Source organism: Merops nubicus, unplaced genomic scaffold (genome assembly GCF_000691845.1).
Source record: "Merops nubicus isolate BGI_N331 unplaced genomic scaffold, ASM69184v1 scaffold24184, whole genome shotgun sequence".
Classification (NCBI taxonomy): domain Eukaryota; kingdom Metazoa; phylum Chordata; class Aves; order Coraciiformes; family Meropidae; genus Merops; species Merops nubicus.
The window spans coordinates 56,415-81,122 of NW_008603093.1; the positions used below are offsets into that span (position 1 = coordinate 56,415).

The 24,708-nt window shown below is 43.4% G+C and overlaps 1 protein-coding gene across 1 annotated transcript in view; it reads left to right on the forward strand.

Moving 5' to 3' along the window:
* Positions 1 to 24,708, forward strand: part of PDZD2 (PDZ domain containing 2) — a gene marked incomplete at both ends in the record, with an annotated part of 52,570 nt that overhangs the window by 7,598 nt on the left and 20,264 nt on the right. The window contains 6 exon segments of the mRNA XM_008938542.1: positions 5,649 to 5,791; positions 6,447 to 6,579; positions 8,681 to 8,848; positions 20,473 to 20,584; positions 22,595 to 22,743; positions 23,442 to 23,561. Coding sequence (XP_008936790.1) covers positions 5,649 to 5,791; positions 6,447 to 6,579; positions 8,681 to 8,848; positions 20,473 to 20,584; positions 22,595 to 22,743; positions 23,442 to 23,561 — 825 coding nt within the window.

Below are 24,708 nucleotides of genomic sequence, written 5' to 3' on the forward strand. Positions count from 1 at the left end.
CAGCCTTAAAAATAACCTGGTTAAGATCACATGAAAAATATACTCATTATCCACTAATGAAATAATTGCTTTGTTAATAATCTGCAAAAAAACCCCAGATTTTGGCATGATTTCTGGATACTGAGTCATTCACACTAATACGTATGATGTGAAGAGTGATGGCTTTTGACTGTATCTTGAGACTGACGCATTTGAGCCACTCACCTGGTATGTGATCATGGAAGTTAATTCCCCAGCTACCAATCCATCTCTCCTGCCTGCCTACTGAGGAGTAAGGATAGTGGGAGGAGGCATGATTTGACCTAAGGTGGGGCAGGCAGATGGGAGCAGTGGTTTTAATTTATCCCACATCAGTGAAGGGTGCTGGGGAGTGGTGTGCTGGTGTGGCCAACCCAGTATACTCCCTGTCCCCACAGAGGAGGATGTTGTACTGGTGGTTACTTGAACGCAGTGGTTTATATGTTGGTGTTTGTTTGGTAGGTTTTGCTGCATGTGATCAGCACGTAGGCCAGGTCCTATGAAGTCTATGGAAGTAATTTTTTTAAATGCATGAAACTTACAACTTCATCTTAAGTGTCATAGTTCCAAAGCAGCTTTGTGGCCGGTGAGGAAGAGCTCACTGTTTGATTCTGCTGCTCCTATGGGGAAAACCTGTGAAGTTTGTAAGTGGGAACTGGTCTGTGCAGACAGACAGTAAAAATCCATGTTGAAATGCAGAGGGAGGGAGGCATCCCATGGGTGGTGTTAGGGTCTGGGGCAGCCAGTGTGTGGTGTGCGTACAGACCTTGTGTGATTATTGATATTCTCATCAGGGCTTATCTCTGGTTTTATTTTAAAATTGTTACATATTTACACCAGGTTTGGCTGAATTGCTGCTCTGACAGAAAGGTGTTTTTTTTTTTTTTTTTTTTTTTTTTGTAGACAGCTATTTTACATTTTCCATTTCACTGTCTGGCTTTTTAACTACTTACTGCGTTTCTGTTTTCCATTTGTTTACACCTTGCTCCTGCCAAGCTTTTCTTTAATACAAGATTTCAAAGCAGTTTTTCCTTTGTATATGTAGATTTGCAGCTTCTTGAAAATGGCACAGTCAAAATCAGTCAAACCGCTTTAAACTCCCCTGCAATTAGCTGGTGGAAGAAAAGGGGGGAAGAACGGCTCCAATGTCTTCTATTTATTTATTTATTTTCCTCAACACTCGAAGGAAAAAAGTTCCTTTTTGTTTTATTAATGATGTGCTTATGAAATAGAGCGTTTGATGGTATGCACTTGGAGCAGGCAGAAGGCGAGCTTCCCCACGTCGTGCTGGCAGCGTGCTGCCTTTCTGATCTGCACCACGCTAGTTCATTCCAGATGTAGGCTTGCTCTGAACAGAGGCTGCCTGATGTACAATGGCTTCACAGTGGAGAAAAAATGGCCTGCGGGGACCTACTTGAAGCTGCCAGCTGTATTCTCTATTCTCGCTTGCGGTCTGTTACATAAGATGACCCACTTTTTTTTTTTTTTTTTGCTTGCTATTAATCCAAGTAGAATATTCATACTGTCTTTAAAAACATTTTAATTATTTGTAGCTTAGGCACTTTGAAGTTGATCAGCTTCAAGTGGAAAAATCTGATCCGAAGAGGTGCCTGCTCTAAATAGCCAAGTTAGGAGGAAAGTTGAGTCACCTAACAGTGATTTAACTGCAGAGAACAAAAATTAGCCCAACTACAACCTTACTTGACCATTTATGTATCTGCTTGCTCTGTGAAGAAGGTAAAAAAATATAGGTTTGGAAGGGACTTCAAGAGATCACTTGGTGTCATCTCCTGCTCTGAGACCCTCTTTGACAAATGTTGGTCCATCATGTCCATAAACCTCTTCCTTTGAGAGGAATCCATGGTCTCTCTGTGTAGGCAGATCTGCTGCTGTTCTGGATTTGGAAGCAAGGTCTGTGGGGTGGATCTGAACATAATTGGTATTTGCTCCCAGGAGATGGGGAACAAATCTCTGCAGGGAAATTCTGGCTTCTTATTCCATCGACATTCTCAAAGCAAGCATGGACGTCTTTCCAGGTGTCCGTCTTGGCTGAATCTCAGGTGAATTGCATTAAATTTTCTGGGTTGTCATATACAGGTATTCAGCCCATGTTACCTAGTGAACCCTTTCCAGTTGGTTTCTCAAGTGCTGAGATTTGTTACTGTGGCCTGCCTTTGGTTAAGGGTATAGGTTGGTCTCCTTGTTTGTGAGAGTGACTGGAGCTGGGTATTGCCTAGTCCCTGGCTGCGATAAGAGCTGTTAGTGCCTCTGTTTCTGTTGTTGGCCAGGATGTCTGGAGTTTGAGATACCTGGCTGGACTGGTACTGGCGCATCTCTGTTCTTTAGGCTTGAAATGCTTTTGCACTTCATGGAGTTGTTCACATGTGCAGATTTATTGTGTCACTTGTGAATGAAGCTGGGGGGATGATTCTGAGTCATTTATAAATGAAGCTAGGAGAATTATTCTGAGAGGATGGAAATGTTCAGATTTTAAAAAGAATATGAAACTGACAGCAGCCAAGCTGCAACCAGAATTGCCCAGCTGATCACAGAGGAGACTAGTTAGCAGTTAAACTTGTCCTCCTGCAGGCAGGGATTCTGCAGGCTCCAAGGACAGTGACAGCAGACATGCAAACTGTCGATTCTAACACTTGGTGTTTCCCTTGGGTGTTGTAAGTCTCTGGAGTGGAGTGAATACACCAGAATGATAGCTTTCATATGAAGACTTAATGAGCTTGTAGTCTTTTTCTTCATGAAGGAAAGCTTGAAAATGGTATCCTTTAAAAAAAAAATAAAATTAAAGACACACATGATTCTACTTTTTTTTTTACTTTTTTTTTTTTTTAAAACCTTAGACTTTGTGTTGTTGAACCTAGGAATCTCCACAGTTTAACTCACAAAAAACAGTTTTAAGTAAAGTTTAAATGCATTTACAAATCCTTGGAATTGACACAGAGCTTTATGATTAAGGCTATCCTGTGGTGGAGTCACGTAAGATGCACATTGAAAGCAGCAGCGTTTCCTACCTGGCTGTGAAGTATCCTGTGCTGCTCTGTGCAAAAGAGATAGCAGCTTCGTGGGGAGGGGAGGGGGGTTTCTCCTGAACTCCCCCTTTCACCAAGAGGCCTCAAGCAAAGGCTAGCAGTTTGCTTTTTAATACTTAGCTTTCAAAATCTTGGATTGACGTACCTTGGAGTTATATGTGTATTGGTGGGGGGCATTTGCTTTGTAGCACGTGGTTAAATGAAGCTATGAATGTTTTATGCAGAAAAGGGAAGGAGCAGTTAGGGGATATTATTTCCCATCAAAGCCAAACTGTTTATTCCCAATGAAACACATACTGCTGACCAGTGAGGATGTGAGGGACAACCTCTTCTTGCACAGGAGATGGTGACCATGTCATTTGAAAACAGTGAAAGGCGTACGTATGTGCCTGATGGTTTAGTTGTCTTTATTGTGGCTGTGTTCAGCTGCTGATGTGCAGACTGAGTAATGCTTTATTTTGCGAGTGCTTTTGGCTTCAGTGGGAGTTCAAGGGGAATAAGGTAGAGCTTGCATTAAGAACATTGGAGTCTTGCTATTTGCTGCCAAGTGTTTTGCTATGTTAGTGAATATTTGAGAGTGTATCAGTTAAGAATAAATTTGGGAATTTTTTTTTTTTTTTAAAATAAAATGTGTGATAGCGAGGAGTGCTGAGGAGTGCAAGCTAGGCACTGCGTGTCGTGGGCCTTTGCATAATTCACATTCCAAGAAGCTTTTGCAAATCATTAAGCACAATTTTATGACTGCATTGTTAAACTTTATTGGAGGGTCTGCTTCCAAACTGGATTTAACGACAGGACACTCGGAGTGATATCTTGTGAAGAGAATAGCTGGTCATTGTTTCAGCCTGGGCCTGGCTGGGGGAGGCAGAGAGATTGTGTTTCTCTGTTACACTGTTTTCATTATGGGTGCAAGATACTTTATAGCAATAAAAACTCTCTGGAGCATTTTTATAGTGTAGCTCAATTCTGGTGTTTAAGTAGATAGATATAGTTGACTCTTGCCCCCTGCATTTAGCACGGCATCTCACGTATCACTCTAGTTTATATCAAACTGTTCTCTGTCCTGACACATCAGCAGGAGACTGGGCTTTTATCGTTGCACTGAGGATCCAAGTTAAACCTGTTGGGATATTTCCCATCTGCATGACTTTCAGGTTAGCAGGTTACCCACAGGTGTACATGTTTTCAGGCTCAAACTTTAAGGCACCTGGTTTATTTTTCTCATTCCTCTTACCTGTGATCTAGGGGCTGTGTAACATTATTATTATTTTTGACTTTGTTCTGAAGATATTGGTGTGGATACTGACCTGTCTGTGCCTTTATCTGAAACACTCATCTTGTATTGCATTTAAAAGTTTCAGCATAGGGCCCCAGTGGTCAAGTAAAAAAGACACCTTTTCTTCACTTAATAAAAGCTTTGATAAACAATGTTAGCCTAGAATCTACAGGTTGCTTCCACAACCCCGTGGGCTTAATGATAGATTTAGCAGTTCCCCTTCTCAGAAACAAGCAGCAATTTGTACATGCTCTTAATGGTTTGGCATAAAACTTTAATCATCTTTGCTACGTGGGTGTTTGAGTACTGTGAGAATGTTACTTGTGTGCAGAACAGACCTAGTCAGAAATAGCTGACCCAGTGCCCAGTGATTACACCACATGGCCTAAAAATTGCCTCCAAATTGTACATTTTACTGTCTTGCAAGCTTGAAGACTTCCTAGGGTTTCTCATCATTCTGTTATCGTGGTTCTTTCCCCCTCTGAGAAAGTCCTCGCAATCAACTTACATGTCTTGCTTGCTTTTTTCTTTCCGTTTTAGCTCTGCTGATACCTACCACACTTGTGTTTCCTTGTACCAAGTCCTGATGGGAACCTAGGACTCATGGGAATTAGTTTTTGTTTTGCATTTTGTGTTGTTCTGGAGCTTGTAAAGCACTTTTTGGATAAATATTTATAATCATTAAAAAAAAAAAATAAAAGTGTCTTAAGCATCATTTATTACCTTGCTTATATTGAGACGTTATTCTCTGCAGTGGGTAAATTTATTATTTGCAGACTGTACAACATCTGTCCAACAAGATATATTTGATGGGCATCTGATAAGCTGGTATTTTCTTTCCTGTGTCTCAAATCCTGCAAACCACCCTGGAGGGTGTGATGCCAGTCTGGTCCCTGCTGCAATAGCAGCTACGCTACTCAGTGTTCAAGGTCCCCCTTGAACAACATCTTGTTTCTCTGCAGCCCTGTACAGCTCATCCTTGAATTTTGGTGAAGGGGTTTGAGGGCTTGCTTCGGGAACGATCAGGGCATTGTGAGCAGCACCCCTGTGTGGCTCATAAAAGCTGCAAACAGCCCTGCAAGGAAAGCTCTACATGCTGACACTGCTCTGTGCTGCCTTCTCCTTTCTGCCTCCTTCGCTTGGACCACAGCTAACACAGCAAAGCTCAGCAAAAACACCTGTATAGCTTGAACTGCACGGATGTGTGGTGATGGGCAGCAAAGGTGCTAAACAGCTCCCTCCTGTACCCTCCCAGCCCTCTCTCAGTGTCCAAATCCAAATTCAAGGACTCTCTGCACGTTTTCTCTCAGCGAGAAGGTTGCCGCATATGGAAGATGCACATCCTGAAGGGGACGAACGGGCTGGGAATCCAGATAACAGGAGGCAGAGGGTCGAAGCGGTCCCCTCACAGCATCATCGTCACCCACGTGGAGGAAGGAGGCTCCGCACACAGGTGAGGTGATGTCAGTGCCTTCGTGGGGGTGGGTGTGATGGAACATCCATGACCATCCCTGTTAAACAGGCTCATGAGACAGATGTGGGGGTTTTGCCCTCCCATTGTGTGAGAATATGGCACTTTTAGCTTAAAAACTTAGTTTTGTGATTGGTCACTGAAGCTTCTTCCAGCATCTCTAGTCCAAATTACAGACAGGTCAACTGCTTGGTGAAACACTGTAAACCAAGGAGCTTGATGGGTTGTAGGGATTTTTCCCCAAATCCCGTATTAGAAGATGGGCCTTTCCCATGGGATCAGCAGTACTCACTGAGTGTGGACCGTGCAACCCAGGGCACTCAACTGCCAGCCCAGGACCCACTCCCAGATGGGGGAGGAATGGGGATCATTGCTGCTCCTCAGCCTTCTCCCATGGGGCTTGGAGAAGGTTTGGGAGTGCAAAGAGGGTGAAATGGCTCTGGTTATAGCAAACATTTCCTAGATGCACCTTTCTGAGCCACTTACTTGGGCAAAAAGACACTGCACTGATTGATGTGAGCTTAGCGTCAGCCAGATCACATGTTGTCCATGCCTCTGTGTCCCACTGCATGCCATCAGAGCCTGGCACTGGCGAAGGACCCCCCTGCAGCTCCATGTTTCCACTCTGTTTCTGCAGGGACGGCAGGCTGACAGCGGGTGATGAGCTCCTCATGATCAACGGGCAGTCGCTGGTGGGGCTCTCCCACCAGGATGCTGTGGCTCTCCTTCGCTCAGCCACTGGCCTGGTGCAGCTGGTGGTTGCTAGCAAGGTACAGTCCTCTCCTTGGTGGTTTCTGCAGGGACGGTGGTTTCTTCCACAAGAGTTTGTGCAAGTGCTGTGTGGAAAATGTATTCTTGATAGGGAATCACATGGGCACATTTGCTCCCCTAAATTTAATGCACGTATCAGTAGTTGCCATAAATATGCAGCATATCAGCATGGTACAGGTGAATTTTATGATTTGCGTGTATTGCCACAGTCATTCAGTGTGCAAATGAGTCTGTATTTATTTGTGCAGATGTTACTTAAGTTCTGGGCAAAACCGTTTTCTTAAAATATATGCTAAATAAAGCAGGCTGTTCTCAACCTCTTCTGCTTCCTGCCTGCATAGCTGCCGTAGCTCTCCTCTCTTGTCCTATCTGTGTGCTTGACGTCTCTTGATGATGATCTCTTGGCTTGAGATCCTTATTTTGTCCTTGTTAATAGCTTGGAATTGAGCTCTTGCAGATAAAGGAGCATGAAATTTCAGGGAAATTAGAGTCAGACTCATCAGTCAGGCTCTTCATTTGCCTTTCATCATAGATGAGGTTGAGGGGATATTACACAACGTTTTGTCCTTTGCTTAAGAAGAGCATAGCCACACCCACTTCCTCTCCTCTGTGGACCACAGCCTGCTGCTCCCCAACTTGAGTTGATGCAGGGATTTGGTGGGTGGCCAGCTGGCTCCTGAAAGTGCCCAGGGTCTCAAAGAAGGACCTCCCTGCAGATGGGGGCCATCAGAGCCTTTGGGGTGATTGCAGTAACATCTTGAGCCAAAGGGGTTACTTGTAAACCTCCATTTCCAGGTGGAGCACAAAGTGTTAGCAACCCACTTTGTCAGTATTTTTAAAGTTTTCCTTAGCTTCATCTTCATGTTGCCACACCAGCCTCATGCAGGTTTCTGTGAATTTAATGTCTGGATGCTCTTGTGGCGTCCTGGGCTTCTTTATGCTCGTGTTGTTCAAGAAGAGGTTCAATCCCACCATGTTTAAAGTGAAGAGCCTATAACTCCTTTAATATCTCAGTTAGACAGTGCAGTCCATTGAAGACCTTCTGTAGGCTCACAGCCTGGTATTAACCTCACCAGTATTTATTCTGGAAACAACTCACTTTGACGTGAAGTAGGTACATTTTGTATTTCCTTTAGATAATTGGACTCTCTGCCAAAATGCAAAGTGGTGAACTACATAAATTTCATCTTAAAATTACTTGCTCGTTCACTTGATGACTGCATCAAAATAACCATTGTGAATAAGTTTACAGCATAAGACTTCACATTGCTGACCAGGCTGTGAATCAGTTTGGTCTGTGCTCTGTGCACTTGGACTGTTTTCAGGTCCCTGGGAGTAGGACTCAAAGAAGCAAGTGGTGGGGAATCCAGCCTGTGCTGTCTCTCAGGCGGTCTCAGAAAAGGTGTAAAGAGGTAAAGCAGTCCCCAGCAGCTTCCTCTGGGCATTGTTTGTTGGTATGAGAAAGCAGCCTTGCAACTTGGTCTGGTGAGTGCTCCTGAACACGGGACTTGTTCTGAAAGCAAGAAAATTAGTCTGTCTGGCCCACGGCTTTCAGTCGATACATGTTCACCTCCTGGAAAAGGTGCCAAAGGTTTGCAACAGATCCTGAAGCATCAGGACTGAGTTGGCAGAGGGTCAGTGGGTCAGTTTTCATTTTGTTCTCCTAAGTAAGGTTGTCTGTATTATTCTTATGCATGTAGGTAGAAATGTGTGTGAAGGAAATATCCTCAGGGAGGGAGCAGGAACAGAGTGTGATTTGGGATGCAATGAAATGAGGAAATGAGGTCTGTAAACTCTTGGGTCTGCTTGCAGTGACATTTAATAAACCCAAAGTGGGGAGGAGAAGGCTGCTGGGGAAGCATTTGTTTTAAATTCTCCTTTATGAAATCTAAATGTTTTAGATGTGTATTGGCCTGTGTTTACTGTATATGCACTTTCTGCTTTTTATAACTGGACCATTAAAGTTTGACCACATGGAAGTGTGTAACGAGAGGAGGATTACCAGGGAGCTCTCACTAGGCAGGTCAAATGAAGTGGTTTCACCAGGACTTTGGCAGTTCATTGCACATGATGTAACATATTTTGTTGTTTTCTGGGTAGGAATCTGCTGAAGGGGATTTTCTGAAGTACCCATCTACCAGTTTGCCAGACTTGCTTAGCACTTGCTCAGTCCAAGACTCTGTCTCTTGCACTGACAATAAAGAAAATGAAGAGCCAGAAGAAGAAGATGTGAAAGGAGTGAATGTGTCTCCTGAAAAACTGGTCGCTGTAAGTGTGGCTTTGGTGTGACGTTTTTACTCTGTCTTTGACGCCCGTTTGCATCTGTCACATTCTCCTACAGCCTGACACGGATCAGATCCTCCAGATGGGGCAATCCCACCCAGCCCTTCTTTGCACGGGATGTGGGTAACAGGCTGGAATAGGGATGGCATCGACCACAGCATCTGCCAGCTCTGCTACTGTGCTGCAGCAAAGCAGCAGCACAGCGAGCAGGACCTCTCATGTCTTCCAAGCTATGTGGCAATCATGGTTTTGTTTTTCTCTCTGGATTGTTTTCCACTCGCTTCCACTGCTTTTGTTGGATCTGATGCAAAGTCTCTCGCAGTGCTTACGCGGTAACATGCTCTTCTTTTCCTCGTCTTTAACAGTTCCTGATCCAAGACATCAAGTTTTTATTTGCTCTGTTGAAGCCAACAGACGCTTTTGGGGGGAGAGATACAAATTTCTGGCTGTGAATTGTCACTGATGTTCTGCTGCCAGTTGATAATCTCACTTTTGTTCCCTTCAGGGCTGCATTAAGCATAGATTAAGTGGATTATCGTTATTTATTTGTGACGTAGCAACTTTCTGAAATTTGAACAGTGTTCTTGTTCTCTGTTGTATTGTACAGACAAAGAATAAAGTGATGTTTGCTACTCTAAAGAGCTTGCAGGCTGATTTTCCAGTGAAGGAAAGCAGGTGGATTCGCTTGAAGCTTTTCTATTTTTTTAATTTTCTCTTCTTGTCTTTTTTCCCCTTCTTTTCTGCACCAGTTATAATAAATCTCTTAAACTTTTGTGTGGCCCAGATATGATACGGGTTTGATTATGTGTTTTGGGTTTGTATTCTTTCTCTTTTCTGAGCAAAAGACCCATTCCTCTGGACAACTCTCACACTGTAGTCTAGCTACTGCTGGTGTTCATACCTGCCTGTTATCTCTGACTTGCTTTGAGTCTATGCTTATAACTGTCCTCCTTCTCACACATCTCTTTACTGTGACAAGGTACGTTATTTCTGTACTGTCTTCTCTTCTAAGTGCCAGGGTGCCGTTTTAGGGGAAGGAAGGGAGAAACAAATACCTCAGGGATTTTTAGCATGCTGATGATGGTGTAGTGTTTGTCTGCTAACTGGAGTGGGCACCTAAGCATTCCTTTCGCTATCAAAATACTTCAAATTCTTCTACATATCATGTTTCAAATTCTGGTAGTTTTCCATAAGGCTGTGGCTCAGCAATGCTTAGACGCAAAAATATATTTTGTCAAAACGTGATTATATGTGGCTTGAGGCCATATCTCCCCAGCATTCCAGTGACTCTTTCAGCACACACTGGGAATTAGTTGTCACTTGTCTTGCTCCTGACTTTCCAGCAAGCCTCTGCCTGGTTTTCAGTGGTGGCTTTTTTATCAGGCGTTTTCTTTCCAGGTTAACATAATGCTTGGTAGCTGAGGTGCACACCACCATAAAGACCCAGCTGCACAAGCCTGCCCAGAGGGCTTCGGCAGGGACGTGAATTTGGAGCCTGCCCCAGTGTCTGTCCCAGTGCAGCTTCAGCTGGCAGTGGTGGTAGGCTAAGTCAGAGGCAGTTTGATTTGCCTGCCTGTCTCACTCCTGATGGCAATAGCTCTGTGCTTTCATAACACATCAGTTGGGGATGGAGGGGAAATCACAGAAACCTGATTACAATAAACACATTAGAAGAATAGCAACAAATTTTTTTTCTTCTTTTCTCTCTTTCTATTAATTTTTTGTTGTGGTTGGAGGGGATTTAATTCAAAGAAATGTAATAAATTTTTGGTGACTCTCAGGAGGGGTGAGGCAATTTTCATAGCCAAGCTTAGAAGCTGATTTCAAGGTCGGTACGAACATGAAGCATCACATGATTTTATTTTTTAAATACATATATATAGTCATAAATGAATGCAAAATTGCTTTGAAAATTACTATTCCTTGCTGCACCCACTTCTTGATAATACTCATGTGTCTTCTCTTTCTCTCATATATATTCCATTATATTCCTTATGGAATAACAGTGTGACTTGTGATTAAAGGAGGAACTGAGCTGGACCATTTTTAATCAGTGCAAATGTAATTGTTTTAGACTTCCAGGGTGGGTGGTACTCAAGGTCTGGACCAGGCAACTGAGACAGCGGCCTCGGTTTAAGCATCACACATCTCAGATTTGAAAATAACTCTCAGCCCAGGTCTGGCCAGGAGTTCCTGGTCTCACCACCAGTTTCTCACCTCTGACAAGAGGCTGATGACTTTTCTTGTTTACTGTGCAGGACTTTGTAGAGCCTTAAAGTAATGCTGTATGCGTTGGGTGGTTAGGTAATTTGGAATGATTTATTATCAGCTGAGGCTTCACTGTCCCTTTTCTGCCCAGTGCAGTGTGTATCTAATTCTTGAGCAAGTATAGAAGACACTACAAAACTTGCAGGAGCTCTTAGGGTTGTTTGAGATCGTCTTTCATTAGCCTTGCTGTGGATATAGTTAAGTGCTGAGTATTCAGAACTGTAATTTATAGACCTGATGGACTTGCTGTTGATGACTTGGCACCTGATTGCTTAAAGGCTGAATGAGGCAGGAAAAAGTAATCACTTGGAACTAAGGTGTACATTCACATCTTTATCCTTGTAGTTATTTAGAACTCAGCTGGACCAGGCCCTGAGGAACCTGATCTGAGTTGTCTCTGCTTTGAGATGGGGGCTGGACCAGGGTCACCCAAATGTCCCATTCAACCTGGCTTTCTATGATTCTGTGAAAAATTAAAAAAAAAAATTAAAAATATTATTGGGGATGAATGTTAAAAATTTTCCCAGTGAGCAAGTTCTTTAAAACTCTTGAATTCTAGTCCAGTGTTTTTAGCTAAGAGAATATAATTTGAGCTAGTCACCTTCACTAGGACACAGCAGAAGTTTAGGGACACTTGAAAACTGTAACTTAAGAGAAATATCACTTCTAAATATTACTTGAAAGTTCACTTGTTGTGTTTCATTAATGAAAAATTTGTAATACAGTTTATTAGAGCTCTGTTTTTACAGCCTTCTCATGTAAAGTCCTAAAGTCCGTGACAATCCGTTAAAGTTCTAACTCTTAATAAAACTTGTGCTGCAAGGCAGGAGAGGGATTGTAATGATATCCTTAAAGTGCATTTTGATCAAAATATTCCTTAACTTCACATATGCAGTACTGAGCCACAGAGTCATGATGTGCTCAACTGTCCTGAGGCACTTTGGGGTTTTTAAACCTCCACACACACTCCCCGCCTCCAATCCATATTTTGCCTTGTGCAGTTGACATTGCTATTTTTAAATGTCATTATTTCTGTCCAAATGAAATAGGATGATATGATAGCATTTGTCTTTGATGATTTGTTTTTAATTCTAATTCACTTTTCCCAGTATTTCTGTTCCTTGAAATTTAATCTGTCACTGTATTGCTGGCTGCTGGAGCAAACTGGGAAATGAACTCTAAAGAGAGAGCATGTCTGCCAAGAATTTGCAGAGTGTCTAATGAATTTGGGGCATTTTTTGTCCCTAGACAGAGGCATGTGCTGTTCTTTGTTGCTTCAAAAGTTTTTTGCCTTTGTTTCTGGTAGTGCTATTGTTCAATATATGATGATCTGAGTACTTTGGTTTTGAAGTGTTCAACTTCAGTGACCAGCTTCATCTTAATGGCCTGAAATTCGAAGTTACTAAATAGAAGAAGAGGAGGTCTGCCTCAGGAGGTTTGTCTCTGTAGTTGCTGGAGGCAGGGAAGGAAGGCTGGGGACTGTTCCTCTGTACTTTACTTAATCTTGTGCTCTCCTCTGGGTATCTGCCACTCATGGCGTTTGAGGCAGGACTCTGAGCAGAGTCTATTCCATGCAGAATTGAGTTGTACTAAAGAGAAATACCTTATTTGGGAAAGGAGGTTACTGTTATGCCTAACCTGTTCAGGGGTAGCTGGGCAGAGAAGTGATTTGCCTCCTTATGCCCAGGCTCACCATGCAGGCAAGCCCTGGGGACACAGCTTCTGGCAGCATCCCTGGATGTGTGACCCTCTGCTGTGGGCTGGCAAGGCCCTTTTGCCCATTTTGCGTTGACCTGAAGTGCTTGGTGTGTACCTTCACACGAGCTCTGGGTGCACTGAATGCAGAGATGGCCGTGATCCAGCAAGGTCTTGATCCTTCTTCCTACAAGTAACAGAAACAGGATGGCTCAGGTTAAAGATTTCGTGCGTGAGACGGGTGTCCTTACACCTGCCAAAACCCACTTGTGTTTTTTGCAAGACATGCAGCTGAAAGTGGATAAATAAACCTGTTTTGTTTAACTCCCCCCTTCCTCCCCATTTTGATTTTTTATCTGAGCCGTAGTTTTGCTTAGTTATTTTCTGTCACGAGCCTTTCTGCCTTACCAGGGAATCCATAAGTAATTACCTGTAGCCATGCAAGCATAATAAGGAAGAAGTTAACAATGCCATAAGTTTAAAAACACTCTTGGGGTCAAAAGTTCTTCTGGAAACACTGGAAGAGAATTTCAGAGAAAGCATTAGCATTGAGAAGAAACAGGAAGCGTAACTCAACAATTAAATGTGTGCACAGCACGGGGAGGGACCCTCATTACTTGCAGGACTTGATCGTTTGTTCCCGCTAGGGCACTGCAGTCTCAAAAGCAGTTGCTGAGACACAACTCAATCCTCAAAATCCTGCACACCTAGATGGCTGGAAAATAGCAAGAAAGAGTTTTTTTTCTTGCAGAAATCTGCTCTGCTATGAAGATTTTACTTGAGGGATAGGAAGAAAGAGTGGAAGGGAGAAGATGAAGCACCTGGTGTGAGGCTCAGACATGGACGAGCCCTTGTCCTGGAGAAAGCTTTCCTAACTCCTTTCCCCTTCATAGTGAGGGTTAGCAATGTTTGCAGATCCTGCCTTGTGCCAGATCACCTTTGGGAGGGGATGTAAGGGAAGGGTCCAGCCACATCTTAGCATGTTTTTGAGCTGCTGCTTGGGTGTGAATTCTGCATTTGTTGAAAGTGGCAGCACTGTGCCTTTCTAAGATACAGACTTGTCCAGCATATCTGTGGGTCTGTGCCCATGCATTGCCCTTCACTCGTGCTGTAGCTGAGCACACACACTGGATCCTACCATAAGTCCAAACACAAATTTTAAAATTAAATGTAGTTAGGAATTTGGGCAAGAGGTAACAACAAAATATTTGGGGACCAAATCTTGTTTGTGCAATGTGGATGCTTTTCCTGTATTGTTTCCAAAAGCTGTATTACGTTAAAATAAGCCATTGCATCTCATTGTATTGCCAGGGGGTGTTCATTGATGGGATGGTGATGGTGGTGGTGCAGCAGTGGCAAGGGCTTGAGGAAGGTGTGGGTACATGTCACATGAATTTGAGGAGGAGGAAGAGTGGAAAGCCCCCAGGGGGACAGTTTCATTGAATTACTGTTTTTCACACGTTCTAATATTAACCTGTCATGGAGATGTTAATTTGCATGTGTTCTTCAGGTCAGGAGGGAGCTTCTCAGCAGCAGTTGCATCCTTCTCTGTATTTGTCTCCCAGCCCTTCTGGTTCACTTTCTACTGCCTCTGTGTTAAAAGCAAGCCCAGAGAAAACTGTTTCATCCAGGGGCCAGTACTCTGAAGGGTTCCCTGTAGAAGCATCCTACAAACTGTGAAATATATCCTGTTGCTTGGGCTGGTGGAAGATAACCTTTTTGACTTGACCATAAATATCACTGTAGACAATGCCTAGAGTTAGAATTTTTGCTCTTCCTGTGTGATATGCTTGAAAGCCAAGTCAGCAGAGTAATAAAAACACAAGTTTATCTACGGTACAGGTTCTGCATGGTCTTTGTTTTTGTGAGTGAGGGTTTTTCCCATAAAGCAACAGATACAGTACAGCCTGTGTCTCCTTTGGCTGTTTGGATAACTGCCCAGTTTTGAAGGAGATGAACTGCCTTTAACAAGCTAAAAATAACCCCCTCATGACACTGGAACAAGAGGGATGCTGTCACAGCCGTGCGGTTCACATATATTAACAGAAGGATGATAAAGGCTGTGGGATTGGAGAGTTAGTGTGAGTGTTGTATCATCACATCTGCAGTGTGTTTATCTGCAAATATCCTGAGTGTGTGCACAGTCCAGTCTTGGTTATCTCAGTTAAAACTCGTGAGATGTGCTGTGCTTGAATAAATACAGTCTATATAATGTGTGAGGCTTTGGATCCTTTATTCAGGTTTGAAAGGTACTTAATGCTTAGATATTCTATGTCCTCTTGTGTACTTAGAATGATACAAAACATGGGTTTGGAGCTGAAATCCAAAGCTCTCCACCACCTGTGTCATGGGAATGCTCTCTGCAGCTGTGGGTTGACATTGGTATTAGGAAGGTCCTACTTCATTCTCAGGAGAGTTGTTTATTTTGAGGGCTGTTTATTGCTTGCCTTGTCCCTCACCATGAGTAAAACAGTTGTCATTTAAAAAAAAAAAAAACAAAAATAAAAAAAAAAAAGGCAGAAACAATGTATTGTTTGCCGTGAAGCATAGGCTCTGGATTTGTGCTAAGCCATGAGCTGAGCATTTAGTAAAGCAAATGGTGGAAGATCTGGACCAGCTTTCGCACAACTTGAGTTCCATGTTTGTCTCATCTGTTTGCCAGGATCAATCTTCTGGGACATCTCCGCAGCACATGGAGACATCTCGTGGGCAATGACTAAACTGCATACAAACATGTCATGCTTTTTGATGTGTGTGAGGAAAAAAATGATAGAGCATGAAAAGGAAACCAGCAATGATCTGTTTGTGCACCATTTCAGAAATGTATGCATTTTATTTGCTTTAGCTTAGGACTTGTTTCTAGTGAAAAATATTGCAGAAGAAAAGTAATCTGGTCCAAGAAGGACTGGAAACTGTTTAGCTGGGAGCATCTTAATATTTCCAAGGCATGTGTTGCCCATGTTATCTGTTTCTTGGAGAACTTAACTGCATTAGCCACCTTTCTTCCTATTTCAAAGGATATTTTAAAGTTTTATCCCTTCAGAACATTTATTATTCATTTTAGCCCCAGAAAATGAAATCTGTTTTACTTATCTGTAGCCATGACCATAAATATAACATTGCGCCAGTGAGTATTTGGAGCCAGCACTGCTGGGTTCCTGCAACACAGAACCTGCCAGCATCCTCTGGATCATGGTCAGCACACAGGAACTCCTGGTATCAAGCACATTGAATAAGGTTTTTGGAGTATCTTGTACAAAATAAATAGAGCATTCTGGGTCTGCAGTAGTGCATTTCCCATCTGTTTTATGAGGATGCATGGGCAGATACTGCTGCTGACTTTGTGCTGGGTTATGGTTCATGTGCACGTTTGTGACTGTCTACTCTACAGACTTTGTAAAAAGCAGTAAAAATGATGATTGGGTTTTGTACCTCTTGAAGCTGACTAATGCCCTTTCTAGGAAGCAGTGCGTTACAGTGAAGGCTTAGGGTGGCTTTTGAATCCATGCATTTTGTAGAGTGACAAACCAGACATTCCTGGAGACCACTTTAAAGGCTTTTGTTTGGCTCATTGGGCATTTCCACCTATTCAGAAAATAGGGCAGCTCCAGTTCTTGACTGTTTTATCAGATTTCCTGATCTCCTGCTGCACATGAACTCGGAGTTTTCCAACACTTTCTTTATGATTAGGTAATAGAGGCCTCAGGTTCCCATCCCTTTTACCCATGCAGGAGGAAGCACTGGATGTACCCAGTGGTAATGGCATGGGTAATTCCCAGATGAGCTGCTGGGGAAGGCAGCTGGTGCTTTGTCTCACCAGCAGTGCTAAATATAGCCCAAGTCTGAGCCCTCCTGGAGCCTCGCTAGTGGAGCCTGCCCTGGCCAACATGCAGAGCTGCTGTCTGCCCCAGCAGCTCTGTGCTGTGGGGCAAACCAGGCACCAGGTTTTTCTAAGAAGCCAGTTAAGGCACTGAATTAGTACTGACATGGAGGTGACATTCCTTCTCTTTTCCTCTATCCCTGGCTCCATTTGGGTCTTTGTGTTTGTACCACGACAGAAGGGAGCAGCAACTCGATGCCCTTTGAAAGAGGGTGGTCCTGTAGATTATACCAAAACTGATCAAATATGGTTTTAATTTGCACTTGTTGTGAGCCCTGTGGTTCAGTCAAGGATGCTGCTTAGGCACTGGGAGGTGCTGTGTTTTGGAAAGGTGCCCTTGGGTTCTGTAGCCCCGAAGTGGTGTGTCCTGGCTTGTCTGGTTCTTTCCAGCATCCGGGCAGCTTTATGGATGCCCTAAAACAGAGCAGTAAGCCATGGAAAACTCAGCACGGGCCAAGATTAGAAAATCCACATCCTCTGCATTGTTTGCAGTGTTAATTCTGGTAAATTATAGTGCTGCAGTTTGTAATTTACCTGGGAGATGGATTCAATTAAATTGGAAAAGAGCTAATTTAAAAGTGAAGGTATTTTACTTTCTGTGCAAGGTAAAAGGGCCTGTGGAGTTCCCTGCCTACCAGATACATTTAAGGCTTAAAGCATGCTGTGCCCCATAAAGCAATAAATAATTGCACAAATAACTGGTAGAACTAGAATTATAATAGATCTTGGAAGAAAACCTCCAAAACTTTTGGAAAGGTTAAAGCCTTAAAGGCATCAGCTAGTCATGAAGACTGTGCAGGGACCAAGAAAAGCCAGGTTTGTGTTGGTTTTTTTGCACCTTTCCCTGAAGGTTCTGGTGTCTCTTGAAGACTGATTGGATTCATCCTGCTGGCTGACCTACAGACAGTGGTGTTGGCTTGTTTCATGATTAAATATGTTTGGGGTAGTTCTGCTTAAGGAAAAACTGTCTTGTGTCAGGACTGAAGAAGGTGAGGAATTACCTCGTGGAGCTTGTTCAGGGTTGCTGGGGCATGGCCGCTCCTCTTCTACATTGCTGTTCTAAAGAAGGGAGGGCAACTTGGTGGTGGACTTGCTTTGCCAGCGCAGGTAGGGCTGAATTTGGCCTGCTGCAGATGGCTCAGTCTAGTTCTTGGTTTTTCGCTCCCTAATGATCAGGTTCAATTTGTCTATATGCTGCTCGTGCTCCTTGGCAGAGAAACCCATCAGGCTGTGCCGTGGGGGGTCGGATGGGCTCACTGGCGGGGAAGGCAGCAGTTAGGAGCTCTGCAACGGCAGCAGTAAAGCAGTTTGCTTATTAAATTGTATCATCCTCTGTGCACTGCCTTGTTTTCGTAGATGTGTGACGATTGCCAAGCTGTTTGTGGTTAAACAATGCAGACTCTCATAATCCTGCTCCTCATCTCGCCTAATTAGGGGCCTGGTCATGCTGGAGCTTTGCCCAAGTGAGGACTTGAGGGGCAGTTGTTCGTTCTGGTGCGATGCCAGGGCTGCATGTCCGTGATACTGCTGTTTCCTTTGAAATCAATTGAGATGTCACCATCACTTGATCCTGGAGCTACTTAATGAGCTGGCAAAATGGGCTCTATTTTTAGATCTCCCTTCAAAACTACTGTGCATGTTAAAGCTCCCCTTGTCCTTAATGCTGGGATGGTGTTGGGCAGGATTTATTGGTTTAGCTTAATAAGAGCCGTACAGAACTGAAATAATAAGCTCCATATCCTTGAAAGTGAGGAAAATTAAAATGGCATGGTTAAATCCGGGCAGCCGCCTCAAGACAGTAAAGTGATATGTGCACGTGTGGCCAGAAGGATAAGGTGGAGCTGGATTTTTCTTCTTGTCTAAGTTATGAGAGAGCCAAAGATTACAGACATACGACTTAGGGGACTTCTTGTGAGCTTTGTGGATTCAGTTTCTAAGTGTTTTCTGAATAGGATAAAACTTGGTGGTTTGTTAGACAAGTTCAACTTCATGAATATGTACTTCACCAGAAGTGCTGGAGTGTCTTCCCCTGCAAGTTTATAATTAATGACAGAAAACTATTTTTCTTAAGGTAGGAAATTCACACAGACATAGGTAATCTGTATGCTTTTGCTTGTTACTGTAGTCTGAAGCCAAGTTAGATAAAACAGTTTCAGGAAGCTGCTCAAATTGCCATGCAACTTTCCCTTGTATTGGTGCTTGTGCACACATACCCTTCTGTGACTTGTATGTGGGCTTTGGGGGTCTGCTCTGTGGAGGCTCAAAGCTTCCAGAATTGTACAGGAGTGAAGTGAGGGAATGGAGTGAGTGGCAGTTTCCCTGGTTTTCCCTCTCACCCCACTAGATGGAAATGCATATGTGTGCTTTGCTTCTGTTGCACAATCAAAATAAATAGAAGCTAAGAAAGGTACAGACCAAACCCTGTGTAGTAGAAGCACAAGATGTACTGCATGGGTAACCCTTTAGCCTTGGCTTGGGGTGGAAGCTGGCTGTGGCAGTGGTGATTTCAGCATCTCTTTTCACACTGCTGCAAACATTTTTTTCTGCATGCTCTGGAGTGGAGGAAGTGGTCCAGCTTTGGACTGGGAGTTGTGTGATCTCATCAGGTGTTAACTGTCTGTGTCCACACGTGCTGCAGAAATGAAGCAGCTCTATAGCTCCAGACCTGAGCTGGGTTGTGCTCAGCTCCAGAAAAGTCAGACTGGACCCATCCGTGTCTCTTAGGGTAGTTAACCAGCATGCTGACAAAACTTTGGTGAGGCATTCCTCTCATTTTAATTCATCCCCATGCTGCAATTATTTCTCCACCACAGAGTTAACAACGCCCGTGGGTACTGATTGTTTTGCACACCTCTAAAACTAGTAGTTGCATGACTTTTGTGTGATCATGCAAGTGGTTTTTACCTTTCTGCAAGGGAAGCCTTTCACTTAATGAAGGCTATTTTTGAGTGTCAGGGATTGCTATGTGCACATCTAGGAAAATGCAACTGCTGTAGCTTGGTAAAGGAAGAAGCAAGTGGAAAGGAGGCCATCGGGGTCTTCCACAACACATGGGCTGGGGGAGAGTGTTTTCAGGCTTTGCACATGGGCAGCTCTGTTCATCCCTGATTGTGTGGGAGCGTGTGCTCATGCTGCTGTATATTGTCACCTTGTACTGTCACCGGCATCTAGGCAAACATGGCAGGTGAACAGCCTTGTCCTGTCTCAGTGCATTTACTCAGGATGGCAGGTTTGCGATTCCATGTTTAAGTTGAGCACTTCGAGGCTTTTAAGTGATTAGTTCTATATTCTTCATAACTTTCTGCTAAATTAGTTTTTCATCCATTATGCATTTCCATTCAACTCTGGACACTAACAATAAATTTTTAGAAGTGGTTTTCTCTATAAAGATGTGATAACTTTGGAAGCTTCCTGAGTGAAACAAACTGCAATAAAAGCTGCATTAAAATTTTGTTAAAAGGCCTGTGGAAGCACCTGAACAAGGTACCATGGATGTTGGAAGAGTTCTGGGGGCATTAGTGTGGTACCTTGCAGAGAATCCCTGGAAACACTGTACCTGTACCCATCAGTAAGTTTTGCAATAATGTCCAAAGGCATTGCTGAAAACTACTTACAGAAATGTGTGGTGGCTTCATAGAATGACACATTTTGGAAAAAAAAGATGATGTGAAGTCGAATTTTCTGTCCTTCAGTAAAAATGAGAGGAATTCCCGCAACTTCTCTGGTTTATAAGTAGATAATTATTTTTTTTAAAAAACTTTTTTAGGTAATGGGAACTGAGAAGTCTCAAGATGCAGCTTGTGCAGAAGTGTCCAAAGGAAACAACCAGAGTCCAACTCTGGGAAGTGGCATACTGAAATACAGAAGTCGATCACAAGGTAAAGCTGGGTTGATAGAAGATAGCAAAAGAAGAATTTTTTATGTTGTATATTTATTTTAGCTCTCTAAAAGTGAGATAGGATTTCTTCCCTTTGAGATCATATTAGTTTAATTTGGAAAGAAAATCCCAGCTGTAAGATGTTTGCATTTGGCCCCCTGAGTTGAAGTATTGTATGGACAGAAAGATGAAGCAAAATTGTGGAAGCTTCTATGTTTTGTTTTGGTTTGGTTTGTTGTTGTTGTTGTTGTTCTCTCTGTTTAATATTCCCTGTGTAATATTCATAGTGTGCTGTGATTCTGAGGTGGGAACATGTTTCAACATACCATCACCAAAATACCCATGATGATGAATACTGCCCCAAATTTTCTATTGCTTTGTCCCCAGGTCTTAACAATACCTGTGTGCAGAGCTTGGTCACGTTCTCATCCCTAATACATTCTAAGTCTCCCTCCATCCTGTGTTCACCTTAGGTCGTAGTTACACAGGTATTTTTAGCAACCTCTAGGGAGCTCCTCTGCCTGCATCCACTGTGGATGTGTGTTGGTGGCTTTCTGGGGATCCAGTCCCGTTCTCATGAGCGCTGATTCCCCTGGGCTGTGGGGGAGCCTGCAGCATACCCCAGCCTGGTCCCAGGCCTGGGCTGCAGCATGGGAAGGGACACTACATTCAGAAATGAGCAGCAAACACAGAAATACAGCTATTCTTCTACAAAAAGAGAAGGAGAGTTGGCAGGAAAGGATTAGCTGTAGGTGCCAGGTCCTGACAGAGGAGCTGTCCTGGCTGTGTGCAGCAGCAGCAGTGCCCTGTGTGCCCAGGGAAGGGGAGCTTTAACATCAGAGGTAATTTCACACCCCAAAGCAGAGAGCGGGTTTAAGTTGCACTCTGGGCAGTGGGTACAAATTCTCGCTGTGGATTACGTGGCAGCAGAATTGCTTTAATGCTGAGTGAAAACAAGCAACTGCACCAGCTCTGTGCACCATCCTTCCCTGGCAGTGATGCATACAGAGCCTCAAAGTGATGGGGAAGTGGCAGAAAACAGATTTGGGGCTCTCCTGGGCAAATTTGCAGTGTGTCTACCTCCGCCCATGGCTTGTGAGCCCCATAGAATCACAGATTGCTTTGAGTTGGATCTGCAGAGTAAGGACAGGGCAGTGAGGGTGAAGGAAAAGCAGAGCTGTCCCTTCCTGTGCCAGCTACAGCTTAATGTTGATTTCAAGTAATCTTAAAACCATATCATGAAATCCAGCTTGCACGAGTTTGGTCTCTCTGTGTCTTGGGTTTTCATATGTAAAGTAGGGGTTAATGGCCCTCTCCTTCCAGGTGGGGAAATGGCAAGGATAAGTGTTCAGGAACTGCTGTGACTGGGGGTCCTGTGAGGTCCTTGGAGAAAATGAGAATTGGAGGAGCCCTGGTGTGAGGAGTGCGGTGCTCTGTGGCTAATTACAGGATGTCCTTCAAGACAAATAATTCTGTTTCCTACATCAACTCTGCACTCTTGTCTTTAAGACAACGAGGAACATTGCCAGAAGGAAAGAAAATAGCATTTATTTGGCACATTTTTTCTTTTTCCATTCCAGAAAAATTTCCCTCAAAGTGACATGACACCTTCAGAAATGGATACTGCTACAGTGTCAGGTCTTTTAATTTTAAATAAATGAAGCTTGAGAGCTTAGTGCACTGGCAAGTGCCGTTGGGTGAGAACAGCTGAATTTCTTTTCTGTCCCTGAGCTACCGGCTCAATTATCTTCTGCTTTTCCTTACTACCACAAGCGACAGCACTGAGGTGTTCAGCATCACTGAAAGATTGTAGGAAACCTGTGACAGCAGGATAAGTTTTTAGTTGAGGATGATCAAAACTAGTGTCTCAGCTGCCCATCTGGGAACTGCATAGTGTTGTTTTAAGGCACTGTTTAAGTGGAGATTTGCAGGAGGTGGTTATTACGTGCTGGCGAGAGGATCAAGCAGTTCTGAGGTGTTTGTGGGATGCATTTCTGTGGTTTTTCTGTAGGTGCCGGATCCCGCCTGGAGTCCGTGGGAGAAGACGATGAGCTGACAGTGGAAAACGGTGAATCGAATTACGAGATAGCGGTGAAGTATTCCCGGGGTGGAAGAAAGCACTCTCTGCCCCAGCAGCTGGAGTCAGCAGGAGCCAGGCAGGTGGGTGGAAAAGCAGGGCTGGTTCTCAGCACCTCGCCCGGCTTGGTCCTTCTGGATCTGTCTGGAGCTCACAGAAGTGGGGGTAGTGAAACAAGGGCATGGAGGCTCATCACGGGCACTTAGAAGAGATCTGGGCACCAAAACAGGATGTACTGGCCACCTTTGAGGAACTTTTTTACCCTGAGGACAGTGAAGGGGGGGGGGGTACTTCTTACTGTGGCCAGAAGATCCTAAGGCTTATCTTACGAGTGCAGTTCTAGAGATCTGAGGGCTTAAACAAAAAAAAATCCTGTTTCTCTTTATTGTAACAATTTGATGATGTAGGCTTTTTTCTTCCTATCTTTTTTCGTTTTCTTTTTTTTTTATCCTTCATTTTTAGCAGATAAGGACTTCAGTATATCATGAGGCTACGCTTAATCTTTTTAATTTAAATTGTGACTAGTGCATTACAAAATGACCCTACTGTGCCAAATGTGGGAAAATTACTGTGGCAAGATTCACTTTAACTGTAATGAGCTACGATTTCATCCCTTGAACTTTTTTCTGAATATATCTGTTAAAATTCCCCCCCCCCAAAACCAAACCAAACCAAAAAAAAAACAACAAAAAAACCAAACCCCACAATTTTACTGTTATGACACCCCAGTGCCTGTGCCAAGCAGTCACAGCAACTTTCCATGTTTGTTGATGTTTGTTAGGACTACCATATTGTGAAGAAATCTACTCGTTCCTTCAGTGCTGCCCAAGTGGAATCTCCATGGAGACTGACCCAGCCGTCCATCATTTCCAACATCGTCCTGATGAAAGGGCAAGGCAAGGTGAGGATTTCCACGTGTGATTTCTCACATGTAGGAAGAACTGGTATTTAAGAGGTGTCTCACATACCCAGGACTTCCATCAGCTCTCAGTGTATCCAGTAATAACAATAAGCCAAATAACAATAAATAAATCCCATTTTCAAATGTAAATGCCAAAGTTACACCTGCAAAATACCGTGGAAGCATGTTTGTGTCATGTACTTAACACAGGGAGGATTTCATTCTGATTTGGTGCATCTGGTCATTACTGAGATATGAAATATTAATAGTGGATCTCTAAATATGTATGTTTGTGCAGAGCTGGTGCAGCTACAGAAGGATACCTGCTTGCATGCATATTTACGGGCAAGAATATTTTGTCGCTCTGGAATGTGATGCATTTAAAAAAAAAAAAAAAAAGAAGCACTGCAAATTAAGCGTTAAACCTAAAGCCAAGTTCCTAGTTGATTGCTTATCTGGGAGCACTGAATTCTCTGGGTCAGAGAGTCCTCTTTTCTCCTCCCAATAATGTGTTTGCACATTTACTAGACACCAGCTGGCTGAATGCTAAGGGCAAATAGACAAGCATTAACCTAGGTGTATATTGTTTTCCCTAATCCAGTCCACACTAGTATTGGAACTGCCATTTAAACGTGCTACAAATACATGTCTTTTTCTGAAATACTCTTTAAATTCAGCAGATGGATATGTGTTGGACTAAAAAGACTTATTTTGACTTTCAAACTCAAATACAAAACAAATTCCTTATTGTGCTTTATGTTTAGCAAAGAGAAATAGTGACTTCTCTGGGTGTAGATTGACTCACAGTTGGTACAACTCTCCTTGTTTTGTGAGTTTCAGGTGTTTCATGACATTTCCGAGCAAAGGCTTCTTCATTTTTCACATACCGGCATTTTTGGACCCTGTGTTTTTCCTAGGAAGTAGATTATTTTTCCCTGTGGGATAAGCCATCCTCTCCTGCCTTTCTGCAGTTCGGTCCAAGCTGTTAGGAGGCAGTTGGGAGCATGCAGACTGTGGTTATCGTGCACCACCTCAAACAGCTGCCATTTTGGGTGACTTCCGCCCACCTTTTGACCGATCACCTCTGTTAGGGGTTGCACTGGTACGATTTGTGCAGTACCACGTGCGTCCTTTATTATCTCTACAC